This window comes from Xiphophorus hellerii, chromosome 11 (assembly GCF_003331165.1).
Source record: "Xiphophorus hellerii strain 12219 chromosome 11, Xiphophorus_hellerii-4.1, whole genome shotgun sequence".
In the NCBI taxonomy this organism is placed as follows: Eukaryota; Metazoa; Chordata; class Actinopteri; order Cyprinodontiformes; family Poeciliidae; genus Xiphophorus; species Xiphophorus hellerii.
The window spans coordinates 4,950,048-4,965,894 of NC_045682.1; the positions used below are offsets into that span (position 1 = coordinate 4,950,048).

General features: G+C 40.1%; 2 protein-coding genes across 2 annotated transcripts; both read right to left on the reverse strand.

The window, feature by feature from the left end:
- Positions 1-1,959: 1,959 nt before the first annotated feature.
- On the reverse strand, positions 1,960-6,235 carry LOC116727972 (ATP-sensitive inward rectifier potassium channel 1-like). The gene is made up of 2 exons (XM_032575680.1): positions 5,609-6,235; positions 1,960-4,036 (listed from the first exon to the last, which is right to left on the reverse strand). The coding sequence occupies exon 2, from the start codon at positions 4,027-4,029 to the stop codon at positions 2,890-2,892; it is 1,140 nt and encodes a 379-aa protein (XP_032431571.1). The 5' UTR covers positions 4,030-4,036; positions 5,609-6,235; the 3' UTR covers positions 1,960-2,889.
- Positions 6,236-7,900: 1,665 nt separating this feature from the next.
- Positions 7,901-15,330, reverse strand: foxred1 (FAD-dependent oxidoreductase domain containing 1). The gene is made up of 11 exons (XM_032577053.1): positions 15,026-15,330; positions 14,080-14,300; positions 13,807-13,917; positions 13,476-13,594; positions 13,309-13,403; positions 11,849-11,950; positions 11,543-11,619; positions 10,471-10,631; positions 10,231-10,360; positions 10,052-10,156; positions 7,901-9,099 (listed from the first exon to the last, which is right to left on the reverse strand). Exons 1-11 carry the CDS (start codon positions 15,195-15,197, stop codon positions 8,845-8,847), a joined length of 1,548 nt encoding a protein of 515 aa, XP_032432944.1. The 5' UTR covers positions 15,198-15,330; the 3' UTR covers positions 7,901-8,844.
- Positions 15,331-15,847: the final 517 nt, after the last annotated feature.

A 15,847-nucleotide genomic window follows, 5' to 3' on the forward strand; every position in this document is an offset into this window, starting at 1 on the left:
GCTGGAGCTTTTTCTCTGAGCATATAAGCTTATGAAAGAGAGACTGCTGACAGAACTGGGACACATTTAAAAGAAGAAGAAGAAAAAATCAGACAATAATTGTTGAAGTAATTGTGTGAAACACATCATCACACTGTAGCGAAGAAGTGGACTGATGCTCTCTAGTGGTCGGGGCAGCTGGCGCAGATGACTTTTTTAAAAATATATCAATTTGGTCAAGAGAAGAAAATTTTTTAAAAAGCAAACGCGTAAGAGGATTAATACAATTAATACAATCTTATTTCTAAAGATTCTTATACATAATATATTGTGAAGAAATTGCAAAAAAATTACTATTTTATATAAAAAAAATACTGGATAATTTGTTTTTTTTAAATAGTGAAACGAAAACACAAAACTCAGTTTAAATTAATATTTTTTAAAAAATAAGAATAGCTAGTTTTCATTAAATATTTGTGGAAAATTTCTTTAATTTTTGATTTGTTTTCCTACAAGATAGCTCATGCCAAAAATAATACCATTCAGTTGTCATATCTTGATATATTCTGTGTCTAAATTTCAGCAGAAGATAATAGACAGTTGGATCAAGGCAGGACCTGGAAGTGCTTAAACCTGACATACACTGCAGGCGTGTTGACATGTGCTAAGAAGTTGAATGCTTTCTGGAAATAAACATGTTTTGGTCAGAGTAGACAATTGTTCAGAGGAGTCAAGGTAAGGCTTTTAAACTTAAGAACCATCTGTCAAGCATAGCGGTGTTGGCAACTAGCAGTACTGTACATTGCTGTTTTGATGGAATAGTACAAAGTGGGTGGAATTACAAAAAGGAGGAAAACCTTCACATTCTTGAACTTCATCTCATAAACAGACGATATTTCAACTGGACAGGAGGGGCAATTTGTAATCTGAAAGTTGTCGGGTTGATTCCATCTTCCTCTTGCTATGTTACTGAGCAAGGCACCTAATCCCAAATTCAATTCGAACTGAAAAATACTTTATTGATCTGAAAGGATAATGAAATGTTGTTGTAGCTCATATTAATTCACATTCTTCAAAGAGTTATAATCCCAAATTGGCTACCAATGTGACTATCAGTATGTGTGCAAATCTTAGTGGTCAGTATCACTAGTGCAACGTAATTTCTGAACTTCTAGAATAATCCCAAACAAACATCAAAGCTGGGTTTTAAATGATACAACAGGCCACCATTAAGCTTCTGGAATCCCAAACTCCACCCGTAACCATGTTGGGAGTTTCTCAATGATGGCTAAAAGCCTGGCCTGTGGCAGGAAACTAAAACAATTACCTCCATTTCCATAATGCCAAGATAAATGGTCAAATGTCCAGCCTGAAGCTCGAGCTTGTAGAAAGAGTTTTTAATGAGTGTATTTGTCATAAGGCATGGACTACTACAGAAAGCCTTTGCTGCTATCCAGCACTCTTTAATAAATTTGAAACTTGCTCTTAATACAAATAAAAATAAATGTATGCATTTTTCCAGATCCATAAAACCACAAAATGAAATGAAATAGAGCTAGTTTACACGTATAAGTATCTTGGCACTTTGATCAACAACTCACTCACTTTCAAACTCCATGTGGAAAATCTCATAAAAAAGCTCAATTTAAAGTTGGGTTTTTATTTTCAAAATGTGTTGGAGTATAGAGATATCTTGTACACAGTTGCTTCCTCACAATGTCTAAGGATGCTTGACTGTGTGTCTTCTTGAGCTTCATTTCAAACTGCAAAATGTCAACACACCACTGTGATTTCTACTCACGGCATGGACTGGCTGCCCAAACGAATTTCCACAGGTTAACTTTTATTTACAAGACCTTACCTTGACTTCTGCCAGCCTATATCTGCACTGCAATTACACTGAGAAATGTTCACTCAAACAGGGTTTCTAACTTGGTAGTTATGGGTGATTACTATGGCAATAATGAGCAGTAAGACAAATTACAGTGAAAAAAACGTTTTATTCCAGGTGAGGATCTTACGTTCCCTGAGATATTACAACCTTGTGCATCTAGACTGGCCATAACTAAATTATTACATTTATAGCTACTTTTGCTGTTTCCTCGTCATCTTGAGATACAGGACGTGCCAACATGACTGAAACACCACAGGGTTAGTGTTTGAAGCGAGTTTGTTCTCTGCTACATTCTCTATAACAGACTTTAGAGCCCACGGTTTCTCATTAGAACAGGATCAGACTCTAATCTTCTCAAGAAATGCCCACTGTGCCATTCACTGTTTTCTTTCTTTTATGTTCACCGTATCAAAACCTTAATGTGTCTTCCGCTATTTATCCCCATAAAAACTCCAGGTGAGGTCTCATTGTGATGAGCAGTCTAATTCCAGTCAGGGGCCAGTTTTCACCGTTCTCTTTCACAGCCAAACCTTTCTGTAGTCTGTAGTGCTTGAAAGACTTGAAACAGAGTAAAAGTGAAGGTGGGTTTCATAAAAGTCGACCTACATACTTATTCCTTGACTTTATTCGATGGCATATTATGGCTATTGCAGATAGAAAAAGGAAGAGTAGATTTCTGCCAAAAAACTCAGAAATATTCTAGAAAAAACAAGGAAATTTCTGAGTTTGAAAAGTCAACTATTTGCTAGAGAATACATGGAAATTTTGAGATTAATGTCAGATATTTTCTTGAAAAAAGTTTGAATTTGAAAAGGCAAAAACTTTAGACTTTTGAGGCTAAATGTCCAAATTGAAATTTTTCGACTTTTCAAACACATATGTCCATTTTTATTTTAGAACATTTTTCGGATTAATTCCAAAAATTCAGGGTTTTATTGGTGGAAATGTTCTCTTCCTTTTATTTTTATCTTCAGTGGTCCTTGTAGCTTTGACCTTTCAGCTAGAATAGGTATGTTTCACATTTTTGTGACATCCACCGGCTCAGGAATGTCGATCACCTGGAAGCCCAGGTTGTCGATGCCCAGCTTCAGCTGGTTGATGTGGTTCTCCTTGTTGGGCGTCCTCTGGTCTACGTCCGTCTCAAAGCAGTGGACGCAGTGCGGCGTGGTAACTCGGACACTTTTGGAAAAGTTTGAGAAATCCACTCGATACTTTCCTGTTTTAGTGCGGGAGATGATGGGGAGGAAGCTGTAGCCCCACTGGATCTCCTGTGGGACGTACGAGGTTCGTACCTGGCATGATGAGCTGGTAGACTCTGCCGTCCCGTCTAAAAACACCACCAACTCAAAGTCCTGTAGGGGGAGAGTGTCAGCGGACAGCTCGTAGAATGGACTTGATCTGTTAATGACGTGGTAGAGTGTCAGCGGACAAACAAAGAATAAGTTATCCTTGCCAGCATCAACCATGAAGTCAACATCCACCTGATCCAGGATGATGGTCTCTCCATCTGGAGTGGTGGTCGTCCTCAGCAGCTTCCCATAAATCTGGCTTCCAATCAGTAAGGTCTTTCTAAGGTTGGCCACTCTAATAAGGAGACACAGACTTCCTTTCTTCAGACAGATGACCGCTGTGTTGCTGAAGGTGACAGTCTTTGCCCTTTTCTTGGGCAAGGAGATCTTGGCCAGGATGATGCCACACATAAAGCAGTTGATGAAGACGCCAACTAGAGATTGGATGATAATCAGAGCCACCGTGCCAGCACAGTGCCCAGTCAGCGCCCTGCCACCATAACCAATGGTGGTTTGTGTCTCTAGTGAGTACAGGAACGCCGTTGTGAGGCCGTTAACATTGTCTATACAACGGACGTGCTCCTCTGTTTGGTTCTGCGCCGTCAGGTCCCCGTTGCTCTTTGCGATCCAGTACCACAACAGGCTGAACATGAACCAGCTGCCAGTGAAGGCAGCTACAAACAGGATGAGGACGAAGCGCCAGCGGATTTCCACGAAGGTGGTCCAGAAGTCCACCACGAAGGCGAAGTGGTTACTGTACTCAATGTTGCCAAACTCGATGTTGCAGTGTCCGTCTTTGGTGACCAAACGGCTTTTTCGGGTTCGGTGGCCAGGCGGCTGGATGTGACCCGGAAGCAGCTGGAACATCCTGGAGCTGCAGAAACAAATGCAGGATTAGTAATCAAACAATATCTATGCAGTATCAAAACATATCTTGTAATATCAGATGTAGAAATAATAATTACTTGTATTCCCTCCACATTAATTAGACAATCTATCAAGTTTATATTTATAGCACATTTCAGCAACAAGGCAGTTCAAAGTGCTTTACATCATTTAGACAAAAACATAAATTCATCCTAGTGTCAACAATTGGGTAAAACATTAGCAGACATGACTTTTTGTAAAGTGCCATAGTTAAAATCATCAATACACATAAAATATGTTGGTCAATTTTCTATTTATTATGGTTCCAAGGAAACTGAACAGGTGTAGTCTTGATTCAAAGGAACTCAATTGAACTTGCTACTTCAATGTAGCTTGAACAAAGCAAACATTCTTCTGAAAAGTAGTAAATAGAACTCTTATTTAAACTTTGCAATCACATTTTTGCATGGTTGCCAAACCCAAGTAAAAAAAAACATTGTTTGGTGTGTTTTATTGTTTTCAATTAATCGTTTATGTACTAAAATTTGTATATAAATTACAATTTCTACTCAGAGTTTGGCATTTTCACATTCCAAGTCAGAAAATCGACTGGAAAACCTTCAGAAATTGGAATTAAAACTTGAAAAGTCAGAAGTTCTTCACCAGTTTTAATCTCTAGATCATATATGAATTATTGGCTTCTGTTGCTAATAGCAGTTAGCCTGGTCAATGAGAAAAGTTATTGATAATTTTCACAGGTTTTCCAGCTTGTAAGTGGAAAACAGTTTTGCTACCATTTCTGAGATCCCCAAAGACCATTGGAAGATTATGTTTACAGAAATTCTAGTTAATAAATATTATGGTCCCATAAGTAACACTGGACTAGTATTAAAAAATTATATTTATTTCCATCTTCTTGATGTTGGGGAAGTGTGATGTCAGATATCGACCATAACAGCTATGTTAATAGGAGTATATTTCTAATATTTTTGATCAAGGAAAAAGCTATATTTAAATTCAGAAATTGATGGCAAATTGAAATTAGTATATCTGAATTGTTTCATACTTTTGGATAAAGTAGTAAAGCCAGACCTCTGCAAATGAACATGCAAATTTTCTTCATCATTGTAAGAGTGCATCAGGGTATTTGTGTTACATATAAGTTCAGTTACTGAACAGAACAGTGGTTTGGTACTATTTCAAACCAAATGGTCCAGTTAAAGGCTCAAGACCATACATGAACCTGGCATGCTATAAAAAAAAAATATTTATTATCTGAAGAGTTGCTTTACAATTTTCTATGACATGTAATATCACCATGGTTTTGTCATAATTGTCAAACTGGAAACATTTCTTGTTATATATTGTTTTATTTCCTGTTACTAAAAACTTGTGTTGTTCTTCTCAATGATTTCTGAAGCATGCACATACCATAAATGTTAAGTACACCTGTTTATTCTACAAAACTTCTGTCATTATTGAAAGATAATTTACCAATTAGCAGGTCAACAAACCTTGTCTTGCATTATTGTTCCTGCAGCAGCAGTTCGCTGGGAGTTTCAGTAAAGTTTGGACGTACCTGCTCAGTGAGACTTTGGGCCCGGCGTTCTCCTTGGATCTGCGCTAGAGCTTTGGACTCCCTTTCCTTTTAGCTGGTGGCCATGGAGGCGTTGGAAAGATTTTAATCCACAGTGAAATTTCCTAATCCCAGCCACATGCCACCATGTACGGCGGCCTCATACAGCTGCAGGACTCCCGGTGGGCGACTCCCTTCATGGTTTTGACACTGTAAATGCCTGGTCAGGACGGGGAGGGACGAATATTCTGGAAAACAGCCGACTGAATGCCTTCAGTGGGGTTTTCTTTGTTGGGGCAGTTGGTACGTCACTTGGGGCGACCGAAGTTGGCCGGCCCAAGCGCTCACGCTGTTTTTGTTTTCATTTCTTGAGAACATTTGGGATTTACAGGAGGCCACACAAAAGATGCCTCCAGTTGCATTTCATTCGGCCCCCTCCCCCAGTTCGAACCTCCAAGGTTGCCCCACATTTACATCAAAATGAAGAGCTGCAGAGACACAGAGACCCTCACTATGTCTCTTCTGCATGCTGCAGTTCTTACATCTGAGAACCTTGTTTCCATCTTCTGTTCGTCAGGGAAATGTCTTAGATCTGTAAAATATACTTCCAGTGGTGTAAGTAAAGCAACAGGAGATGATTCAACTAGTTACGATTTAAAAAAATTTTTTTTTTAACTAAACAGAAGTGAGATCTGTTCAGCAGGTGCATATTATGCACAAGAAATGTTTTTTCCCACATTAATGCAAATGGGATACTATTTGGCTATGTTTTGTGTTTTCTTTTGAAGAATTAACATTTTAAGTAATCAGACTGCTGCATCCTAAAAGCACAAAGTTGCATTATCACAGATCCTTCCTCTCTGCAGCTCTTATACTCCACAACCATCACCAACAATCTTAACCAGTGTTTACATCTTTGCTGTTATTTGGACATCCTTTCTCATTTAAAATAAAGTCATAAAATGATCAGAATAAAGCCAAAATAATGTGAGAATAAAATCATAATATTATGAGAATAAAGCCGGGACGAAATCGTAATTTTTGTCTTTATTCTCGTGAAACTACAGCTTGATTTTTATATGACTTTATTCTCATGATACTATGACTTTATTCTTGTAATATTATGTTTATTTTTGATACTGTGACTTTATTCTTGCAATTATTTTTCTTATTTTCTTAGCGTGGCCCTAATACTCTGCTATTGGTGCCAACAGTCGATCAAGAAGAAGAAAACTTTTTTACATTTTCTTTGTTAAACATCTTCATTCACAGTGGGCATTTATTTATTTGTAACCTTTACAAATCTATTTAACACCCACACAGCAGGTCCAACACCTGGGTGGCCTTCACCGTCTGGAACTTTTCTTTGTTCTAACCTGCTAGCGGCCTGTTTTCATACCTCAGAGATACAGGAGTGTGTTGGAGTGGTTTTAACAGCGTGCCTCACTCTTTTGCTGGTGAAATGCATTGTGACACAGGAAGCTCAGTTGGGGAGGAAGTGCAGCCTGATGGCTTTTGTGGCAAGTCACAACAAAAAACCACAATCAGGGCAAACGCACAGAATCTTTCAGTGACTTTGGATTTAACTCAAATAAAAAGGACACCGTTTATTTCTAATTCTGCACCGCACTTTTTAATTATAGAAGTTATTTCACTCTTGGTCGCATCTTTTGGGGGTGGGTGTTTTGTTACCTTTCTGGCAGCTGGAGGGCAGAAAGCAGTTTTTCTCTTCTGTCTGATGTAGCAGATGAGTCTGTATCTCCTTTCAGACAGTAACAAAAAGAACAGATGATACCCAGGGTGGGTGCGGCCCTCAAAAATACCTTCTTTTGTAGTCGGCGAGTGTAAATGTCTTTGAGGGTATTGGTGTTGGTAATCCCTCACCACCTGCTGCAGGTCAGGAGGCTCTCTTTTCTAGATGAAAGTTGATGAGCAGGTGGTAAAAGAAGAGAGCTAGTTTTAGCTTCCTGAGGAGATGAAGCTTCTGTTTGGCCTCTTGAAGTATCGGTCAAAATGTTGGGCAAAGGAACTTAAAGGTTCTCACGTTTCTTAGAGACCACAATAATATCCCTGGTTTCTTTATGCGCTTAATTTTGTCTCATGCACATCATTATTCCAATTGTCTCACTGTTTAGAGCAATAATTTTGTGTAAATTCGCTCGTCCTTTTCTTCTAACTACAATGGCTGTAACACACTGTCGTAGCTTTGACTGCACTGCAACCTGTCTCTGTGTTGACTGTGTGGCGTTGAGTTGTCTAATAAACTCACAGGATTTTAGCAAGTGTCAAAAAATATGTAGTTTTTTTTTCCAGTACTTTTTATTTCACCAGGAGAAAAATAAACTTATCAAGATTAAAAATATAATTTACAAACATGCCCTGGGCTTGGCAGCAGTAGAAGAAGATAAAAATAAGACCTTTTCAACTTTTGGACATCAAGATACAACATATGAACCTAGTAAAACAAAACACGGAGACGTTTCCGTCTCCTTGGTCTTCAAGAGTCTTAAAACTAGCAGTAAAATAAATGCAACGTTAGCTAGGACGAACGCTAAAAGTGATTAAATGGATAAATAGCGCCATCTGGTGCACAGTTTCTGAAAAGCACTGTAGGTCAAAAGTGCAAAAACATTTATAACGTAAATCCTCACAATATTAATGAAGTACCACTTTATGGAGACTTTTTCTAACTGTCCTGTAATTAACTTCAACATCTCAACATACGAACCGTCACCATTTCTTTGAGCATTATACTTTGGCATAATTTAAAGGAAACTGACACTCGTCAATATTTATCTGTGTAGAACGATGGACTTCTACAGTTTGGAAACGTCCTTACAACTCTTCCCAGAGTGACAACAGTTGTATTGCTGAAGTCATTGTTGCTGGTTTTCCTTCTTGGTGTTATGGTGGAGCCCCTTTCTGCTGCTTTCACTTTTACGGATTTTAGCAAGAAAAAAAGTTCAGTTTTCGACATAGAAGTTTTTAAATGACAATATTTGCTGTTCCTTTTACACAAGATTGTAAAGGTTTTGGTGCAACTGGCACTTTTGCACATGCCTGCAATGTTTGTTGGTTTGTCAATCGTGATTTATATGCACTGAAAAAATTAAGAAAAAGGCATATAAATGTAAAAAAAAACAAAACACGTGTTCCCTATATTTCCAAAGCTGGAGCGTCTTCCTTACAGGATACTGAATAAAAAAATAAGACTCGACTTTTCCTAATTGGAGCCGTTTCTACACAATGTTCCGCTCCAGCATGGGCTCCTGCATCAGAATGCGTTGGAAGCTTAATCCGCTCAGGTCCAGCGTTTTGAACTCTCCGTCCAGGATGAGCTCCGCCACGGCGCGGCCCACCGCCGGCGAATGCTGCAGGCCGTGGCCGCTGAAGCCGGTGGCGAAGTACATGTTGTTGATCAGAGGGTGAATGCCGATGATGCCGTTCTGGTCGAACGTGTTGTAGTCGTAGAAACCGGCCCAGGCGCTGGTCACCTGGCAGGAATAAAGGGCAACAAGTCAGACCATGAGATGCTGTTTAAACGTTAAAAAGTCAAAAAAAAAAAACTGTTTTCACTTCAGGTTTTGGACTTGTGATCAATAGACTTAAGGGATTTCACACAGTTTTAAAGGTGCTTCCTTGAGCGGGTTAGGATAGGTCTATGCGCAATACAAAACATGCTCATTACATCTTTTGCACAAAATCATTCTTAGATACGAGTCTTAGAATGAGATTTTAGTCTGCTCACTTCTGGCTATTTTCATCTCCTTACAGAATAAGCTGTTTCAGGGCCACTGTCTCTTTAAATCCAAGTAAGCTGCTGCTGGCCACGCCCCTGAAATCAATGTTTACACTCACATGTGAAAATGGCTGCAAACAGATACACAGTTATGCAACTGTGCATCTTAGAAAAGCCTTAGTAGAACCTCATGCACAACCAACAAGAATGCAGCAAGTGGTTTCTGGATGGTAAGTCAACAACTAAACAGTTGTCTTTTCCAGAAGCCATTGTAGAGCACACACAGCGGTAAAACCAACCGACCAAACGGGCTAGAGCTCAGCTGGGGTTGCTAGGTAACAGAGCTGGGCTCGGCAAACCAACTTAAAATAAATTCTAAGATTCTAATTGGCTTAATGTGGCCTTGTGTTCTGGTTGTCTCATAGTTGAAACTTGTAGTAAATGTAATGACTAGAAAGTACAAAGAAAATCCTATTTTATGTTATTTAGGTGTGTATTGATATCTATGTATAGGACTCTAGGAGAAACTATCAAACTCCAGCAAAAATGTGTTTTGTGTAAAGTTTTTATCACGGTTTGTGATACTGAAATTAAAGCCAGAGGCAATTTTTTTAAGCGCGACAAAAAATGATGTGCTTTTCATCATTTAAGATCAAAAATAAATTTAAACAAAAAAGTATGAAACCTAAAATTGAGCCTTGAGGTACCTTTAGTTCCTCAAAAGCTGGAACTCGATTGGCCAATTTGGGCCAAACCTTGTCTTCAAAAAACTGATGGTCCACCTCCAGATTACTGGTGTCCGGCTCCTCCGCCTGAGAGGGAAACAATGAGGTAACCTCTCAGTTACGGTTCAGACAAAAAGACGCTGCTCAGAGATGAAACCGACCTCCTCGGGCGACACTCCACAGATGTAGTTTCCTCCCAAACCTTCCCTCCGGAAATAAACTCCTGAATAGTCGATTAAGAAGGGAGAGTCGAGGCCTGGGCCATCAGGACAGTGAACCACATACACATACCTGGGAAAACAACAAAAACACCTTTCCTCTTTGCATTCTAAGATATGACTAAATGCTCCTTTAGAAACAAAAAGGAAACCCTGAAAAAGCAGCTGAGGGTGGAGACCGACCTCTTGCGAGGTTCCACAGGGACTGAAAATCCAGCGAGGGAGTCTTTGGGGCCGAGGCCGATTCCCACCAGCTCTGCCAGTTTCCCAGAAAACGCTCCGGCTGCGTTCACAACAAGGGCACAGTCCACCGGCTGGTACTCCAGGCTGTTCGGCATCTGCACCTGCAAGACGCAAACCGACTGATGTAGTGAAAAGCTGCACTGTTGTGTTTGTTAACCTTAACAACAGCAAGACGTCAGGGGAAACCGCACAGCAGGTCACATTGCAAAACACAGAATCTTACCAGGTTTTGTGGTCTAGTTTCTAGTGCAAATATAAATGAGACAAAACTAACTTACAAGAACTCTTCACCAAGATATATAAACTTATTTTAAGTCAACAATTCCTTAATATTAATAAAAGAACCAGTTCCACTGGCAGGTTATTTCACCTAGAAAAAAACCCACATTTTTTTCCATATTGTCCATATTGTGAATAAAATATTCTGCTAGTCGAACTGGTTCTTTTTCATCACTATTAAGGAAGTATTGACTTAATACAAGCTCCTATATCTTGCTGAAAAGTTGCTTGCAAGTTAGTTGTCTATTTCAAAGTGTACTAAGATTTTGAACTTGGTAAGATTTTGTATTTTTGCAGCGTTCAACACAGCTGGGATCACTTTGACAGAGAAATGAGGCCCTGACCAATAGTTCACATGAATTACTGCCTCCATGCGGCGTGGCACGGAGATCATGCTGTGGTTCTGCGGAGGTGTTCAGGAAGTCCAGGCTGCTTTCCGAGCATCAGAGCATTCACTTTGGACTTCAAGCAACGTGAAGTCCGAACTTCTCTCTAGGATTCTTATTCCCAATTAAAATGTAATGCTTGCGGATGGCTTTCCACCACACTTTTTTCTTCCACCTGACTTTTCTTTTAAGGATGTTTTCACACCCTTGAATCGTTGACCCTCAGTGTCATCTGCAAACGTTACACTCCAAGAAGAGTCTTCAGTGAGCCTTTTGAACCAAATTACATAGAACCTCTTACTGTTTCCTATCCGTCACTCTCAGTAAGTTCTGGATGTTCCACTTACTTTGACAGATTTTATTGTCCTCCTTTCCATTTGTTCCCCATTTTTTGTCATCATAACTTGTTTCATGTGTTTAAAATCTGTGGATGAGAATAAGATGAATAGATTAACAGACAATAAACACAAATATTTAACATATTACATGTGACATGTTCTCATTTCAGGTTTTAGGTTGATATGTTTGTATTAATCGAGAGGAATACACCAGCTTGTTGTCACGTTAATACTACAGGGTATAATGGGAGGACAAAAGGAGGCGTTTACACAAATCAACCTAAAACGTGGCCAACATCTGGAGGTATGACCCACCTGCGACTTCCCCAAAGCACTGAATGACCCCCATGGACATGGCCTTCCTCCTGAAGGCGTTCAGGAGAGTCCAGGGGTCGAACCAGCCCTCGTTCTCCAGCCCTGCACAGCACCAAACCCCCAGAGTGACGTTAAACCAGCTGCAGAACCGAGTTAAATACGGTTTTATCAACAGCCAAAGAATCTAAATTAGCCTGTTTCCAGTTAGCAATCCAAAAGCTTGCAATTATCCCAAACTAATAAATAATTCTAAACAAAACAAAAAAAAAACACCAACTAGCATTTAAAGGATTGTTACACAATTGGCTTAGCAACGTACTGTACGTCCGCATGGTCGATACTTTGTGGAACCACAGTTAAAGCTGCAAGTCTTTCTGGGGTTTGTCTCGACCAGCTTCGCATGTCTGGAGACTAAAACTTTTGCTCAGGCTTTGCAAAAATAAATCGGCCTCAGTCAGGTAGGATGATTTACTTTGCAGGAACAATAGGTTGCATAAATTAGTTACAAAAACATAAACATCCTTACATTATAAACACCGTTGCTACAATTAGGAAGACATTTTAATCTGGTAGAAAATGAGCAGTTAAGCATGTTAACACCTCCCCAATTAACTCTATGCTTCAAATTTATGCATCAGTAACGCTTTTAAAAATGGGGAAACTCACTTCTGTGAGAAATGTTACAAACTGCATTTAGTTACAGCACTACACAAATGTTGCGGGCAGGTGTGAACCAACCAGTAAAGTAAACAAGGCAGCTTCACGGCGTCAGCGATGTCTGTCTGAGTCAAAAATTTCAGAGCAGCTCACAAGATCCGTCAGTCTTTTCTGTGGTCTTCCTCTTTTCCTCCCTAGCAGCTGAGGATTCAACATCTGTCCAGTTCTTCATTGTCAAGTCTCAGTCTAGCCGTCATCACTCCAAACTGCACATCGCTGCAAGTCTTGTAAGCTTTTTTTTTTTCTCTCTTGCAACTAACCTCAAGTCACAGATCATCATGTCTGTTAGGGTTAGGGTTGCTTTGGATGCTTGGTACATGCACTCGTCCAGTTTTGGTGCTTTTATACTACTCTCATTAGAGATCACAATATCATCTGCAAACATCATGATCCACAGGGACTCTAGCCTGCCCTCATCTGGCAACTTTTCCAACACTCCACAGAAGAAAGGACTCATAATCTTCTTGAGGCGAGACCTTGAGCAGGCAACTTCCATCATGTCAGATTCTTGTTTGTTTTTCTTTTCCAGTTTAGCTTTCAGTGATAAAGTTGTGTTTGTTTGATCGGCCTCCAGCGACTCGGCCACAAATGCAAAACGCCACGGCAAACTGAGGTTAATTAAATCGTACTGACTAAACATTGTGTCATGAATTAGCCCAGGCTCTGGTGCCCTTTATTCATTTAGGGCCTGAATAATGCAGAGCATATTGCTAAATTGGATGCAATAAATCGTGTTCTGGTACCGTATGAAGCCAGTGCCACGCCCTCTGTGTTTATCCACGGAAATTTCTCCTTCACTTGTTGCGGAGAGAAGAGGGAAACTTTAGCTCCCGCACACCTGGAATCACACGATGAGATGATTAGCAAGGCAAACCGTCTGAAATCCAGAGCGCATCTCGCCGTCGGGCACCTCTGGGTGTTGTAGTTCTGCTCCATGACGTGAGCCACCGCCTCGCTGGCTAAGAACAAGTATCCCGACTGGTTGAACTGCAGATCCACGGGATCTTCATTCATAACGCTGAGATGCTCCTGATGGGAAACAGAGGAGATGATTCAATCCAGACTTAAGCTAAAACAAAGGATAACCAGCCGCTGCTTTTATTTTGTAGCTCTCACCTGCTTATGCACAACTTTTCTAACCCCTTTTCTCTTTAATACATTACCTCTCCCAAAATATTTCCACTCAACTTCCTCCTATAGCAAGCACTGGGTGATTGAAATGCTTATGAACTTTGACCTACGTTGATGTTCCTCATGAAGTCTGCAGACTCCAGGGAGAGGTGGATGTTCTCCAGCAGGGAGAACTGCTGGCGGATTCCTCCTGCAGACAGAACCGTGGAGGCCTGGGAATACTGGACACAGTCAAGAGGGTTAAAAAGTGGTTTTATATACATTTGTTTTCTGTGTTAAAGTTTAACAACTGATTTCCCCCTAATTTTTAGAGCCGGCGACCTCTTTGATTGTGTCTTATCTTAAAGATGTTTTGAAATCCCCCCCAAAAACGGAGTCCTTACTGTTGGGTCCCTCTCTACAACGAGGACTCGCATGTCTTTGGAGAACCTCTCTTTCTGCTTCAGCCAGTAGGCGATGGACCAGCCCATCACGCCGCCGCCAACGATCACGATGTCCGCCGTCTCAGGGGGGAGGCTGGGGTTGATCTCGAAGGGCGTCCAGTTGCTGCCCGGCAGACTGTCTGCCGCCTTCTTCTTCGCCGCTGCCAACTGGGCTCTCAGGTCTAAACAAAAAGTGCGAAATTTCACAGCGACCTGCAAAACCCAGCTCCACAGGCCCAAAGAGTCTGACTTTATGTTAATATTTTTGATCCATAGACGTTTCTGAAGGTCTTTCAGTGTTTTTCACAAATTTTCTAACTTGTCACCAACCAGTGTTTCTCTGGTTTGTTTGAACGACTCTTTTGGGGAAAAAAAAAAAATAAAAAATCTCCTAAACTCTACAAATAGCAGGAAATACAAAGATACCAAAAAAATCAACATTGACTTTTAAAGAAGTTGATTTTTGCTTTATCTTCTCCTTTTCTTCTTATGTAAACCATTATTTAGAAACAGAACTTTGCTGTCAGTTCGTCTAGTTTTGTCAACCTTGAATATTAATTAAAAACATATTAAAAAGAATGCAAATCGGAGACTAACCTGTCTCCAATTTGGCTTGATAAATCAATGAATTCATTGATTTAAAAAAAATCGAAAATCAGTAACTTTGCATGGAGCTTTAAAGGATAACAGGAAAACAATTCTTAATGTATTTATTGTGCCTACACCATATTAAGCCGAATAATGGGCGAGATTTAAAATATTCAGAAAAAAAAAGTCTACTTGTGATATAAACTCTGCGAGGAGCTTCATATACTGAGTTTATTTAAAATATGACTATATGTCAAATGGGATCCAGATCACTCCTGTTTAGCTACCACTTCTGTTCCAGATCCTCCGGGGTTCCCACCTTTAAGGAAGTCGCTCCGTAAGGCTCCACCGGTGCTCAGCTTCTGGCAGAAAGTCAGACCTCCACATCGGCCTGGCTGCCATTGTGTCACCGCGGTGCAGTTGAGCGATCCACGGGTGAAGGATCCACGAAGGGTCCGCACGCTTCTGTGCAGCCGTCTCAACGCACACATCCCGGCTCTGAGCTCAGCTAGTTATTCATTCATCGGGAGACCGATGTGAAGGCAAACCGAAGATCGAGTGACTGAAAATATGCGAAGTCTATAATCTGACAGCGAGGTCAAGAGAAAGTTAAGCGAAATGAACCGAAACATTCACATCCGCTTTCACGTGTCTGCCCTTCAAAATAAAAGTAAAGACGTAAGCCTTAGAGAAGCGGGACAGACACGTTCAACTCCACAAAACTAGTTTGCAATACTATAAAAGAAATTAGACACTGTATGCTGTTCATTGCATCGTATAAGTATTTATAAAAACTATCTGTGGCATTTATTTGATATCTTCTGAGTTTTGTTCACGGTTACTTGATTACTTTCCCAAAACTTTTATGATTTTGCTTAATGTATAAAATTATATGAAACATGGCCGCAACTATAAATAAATATATATTGCAAGATGTATAATTTCTAGGTTTGTGGTTGTTTGCTACTTGGTGGCAAACTGGAATGAGATTTTAGATGGATTTTATTTTGAAAATGCAACAGGAAATGACAGACATGTAAATGGTAACTTGAGTTCATTGAGATGGGAGGCAGTGGCTTTCACGTCACTTAAATGAACCAATAGTAAGGAGAACCGGCCCATATCTGTGTTGTTTTCAATA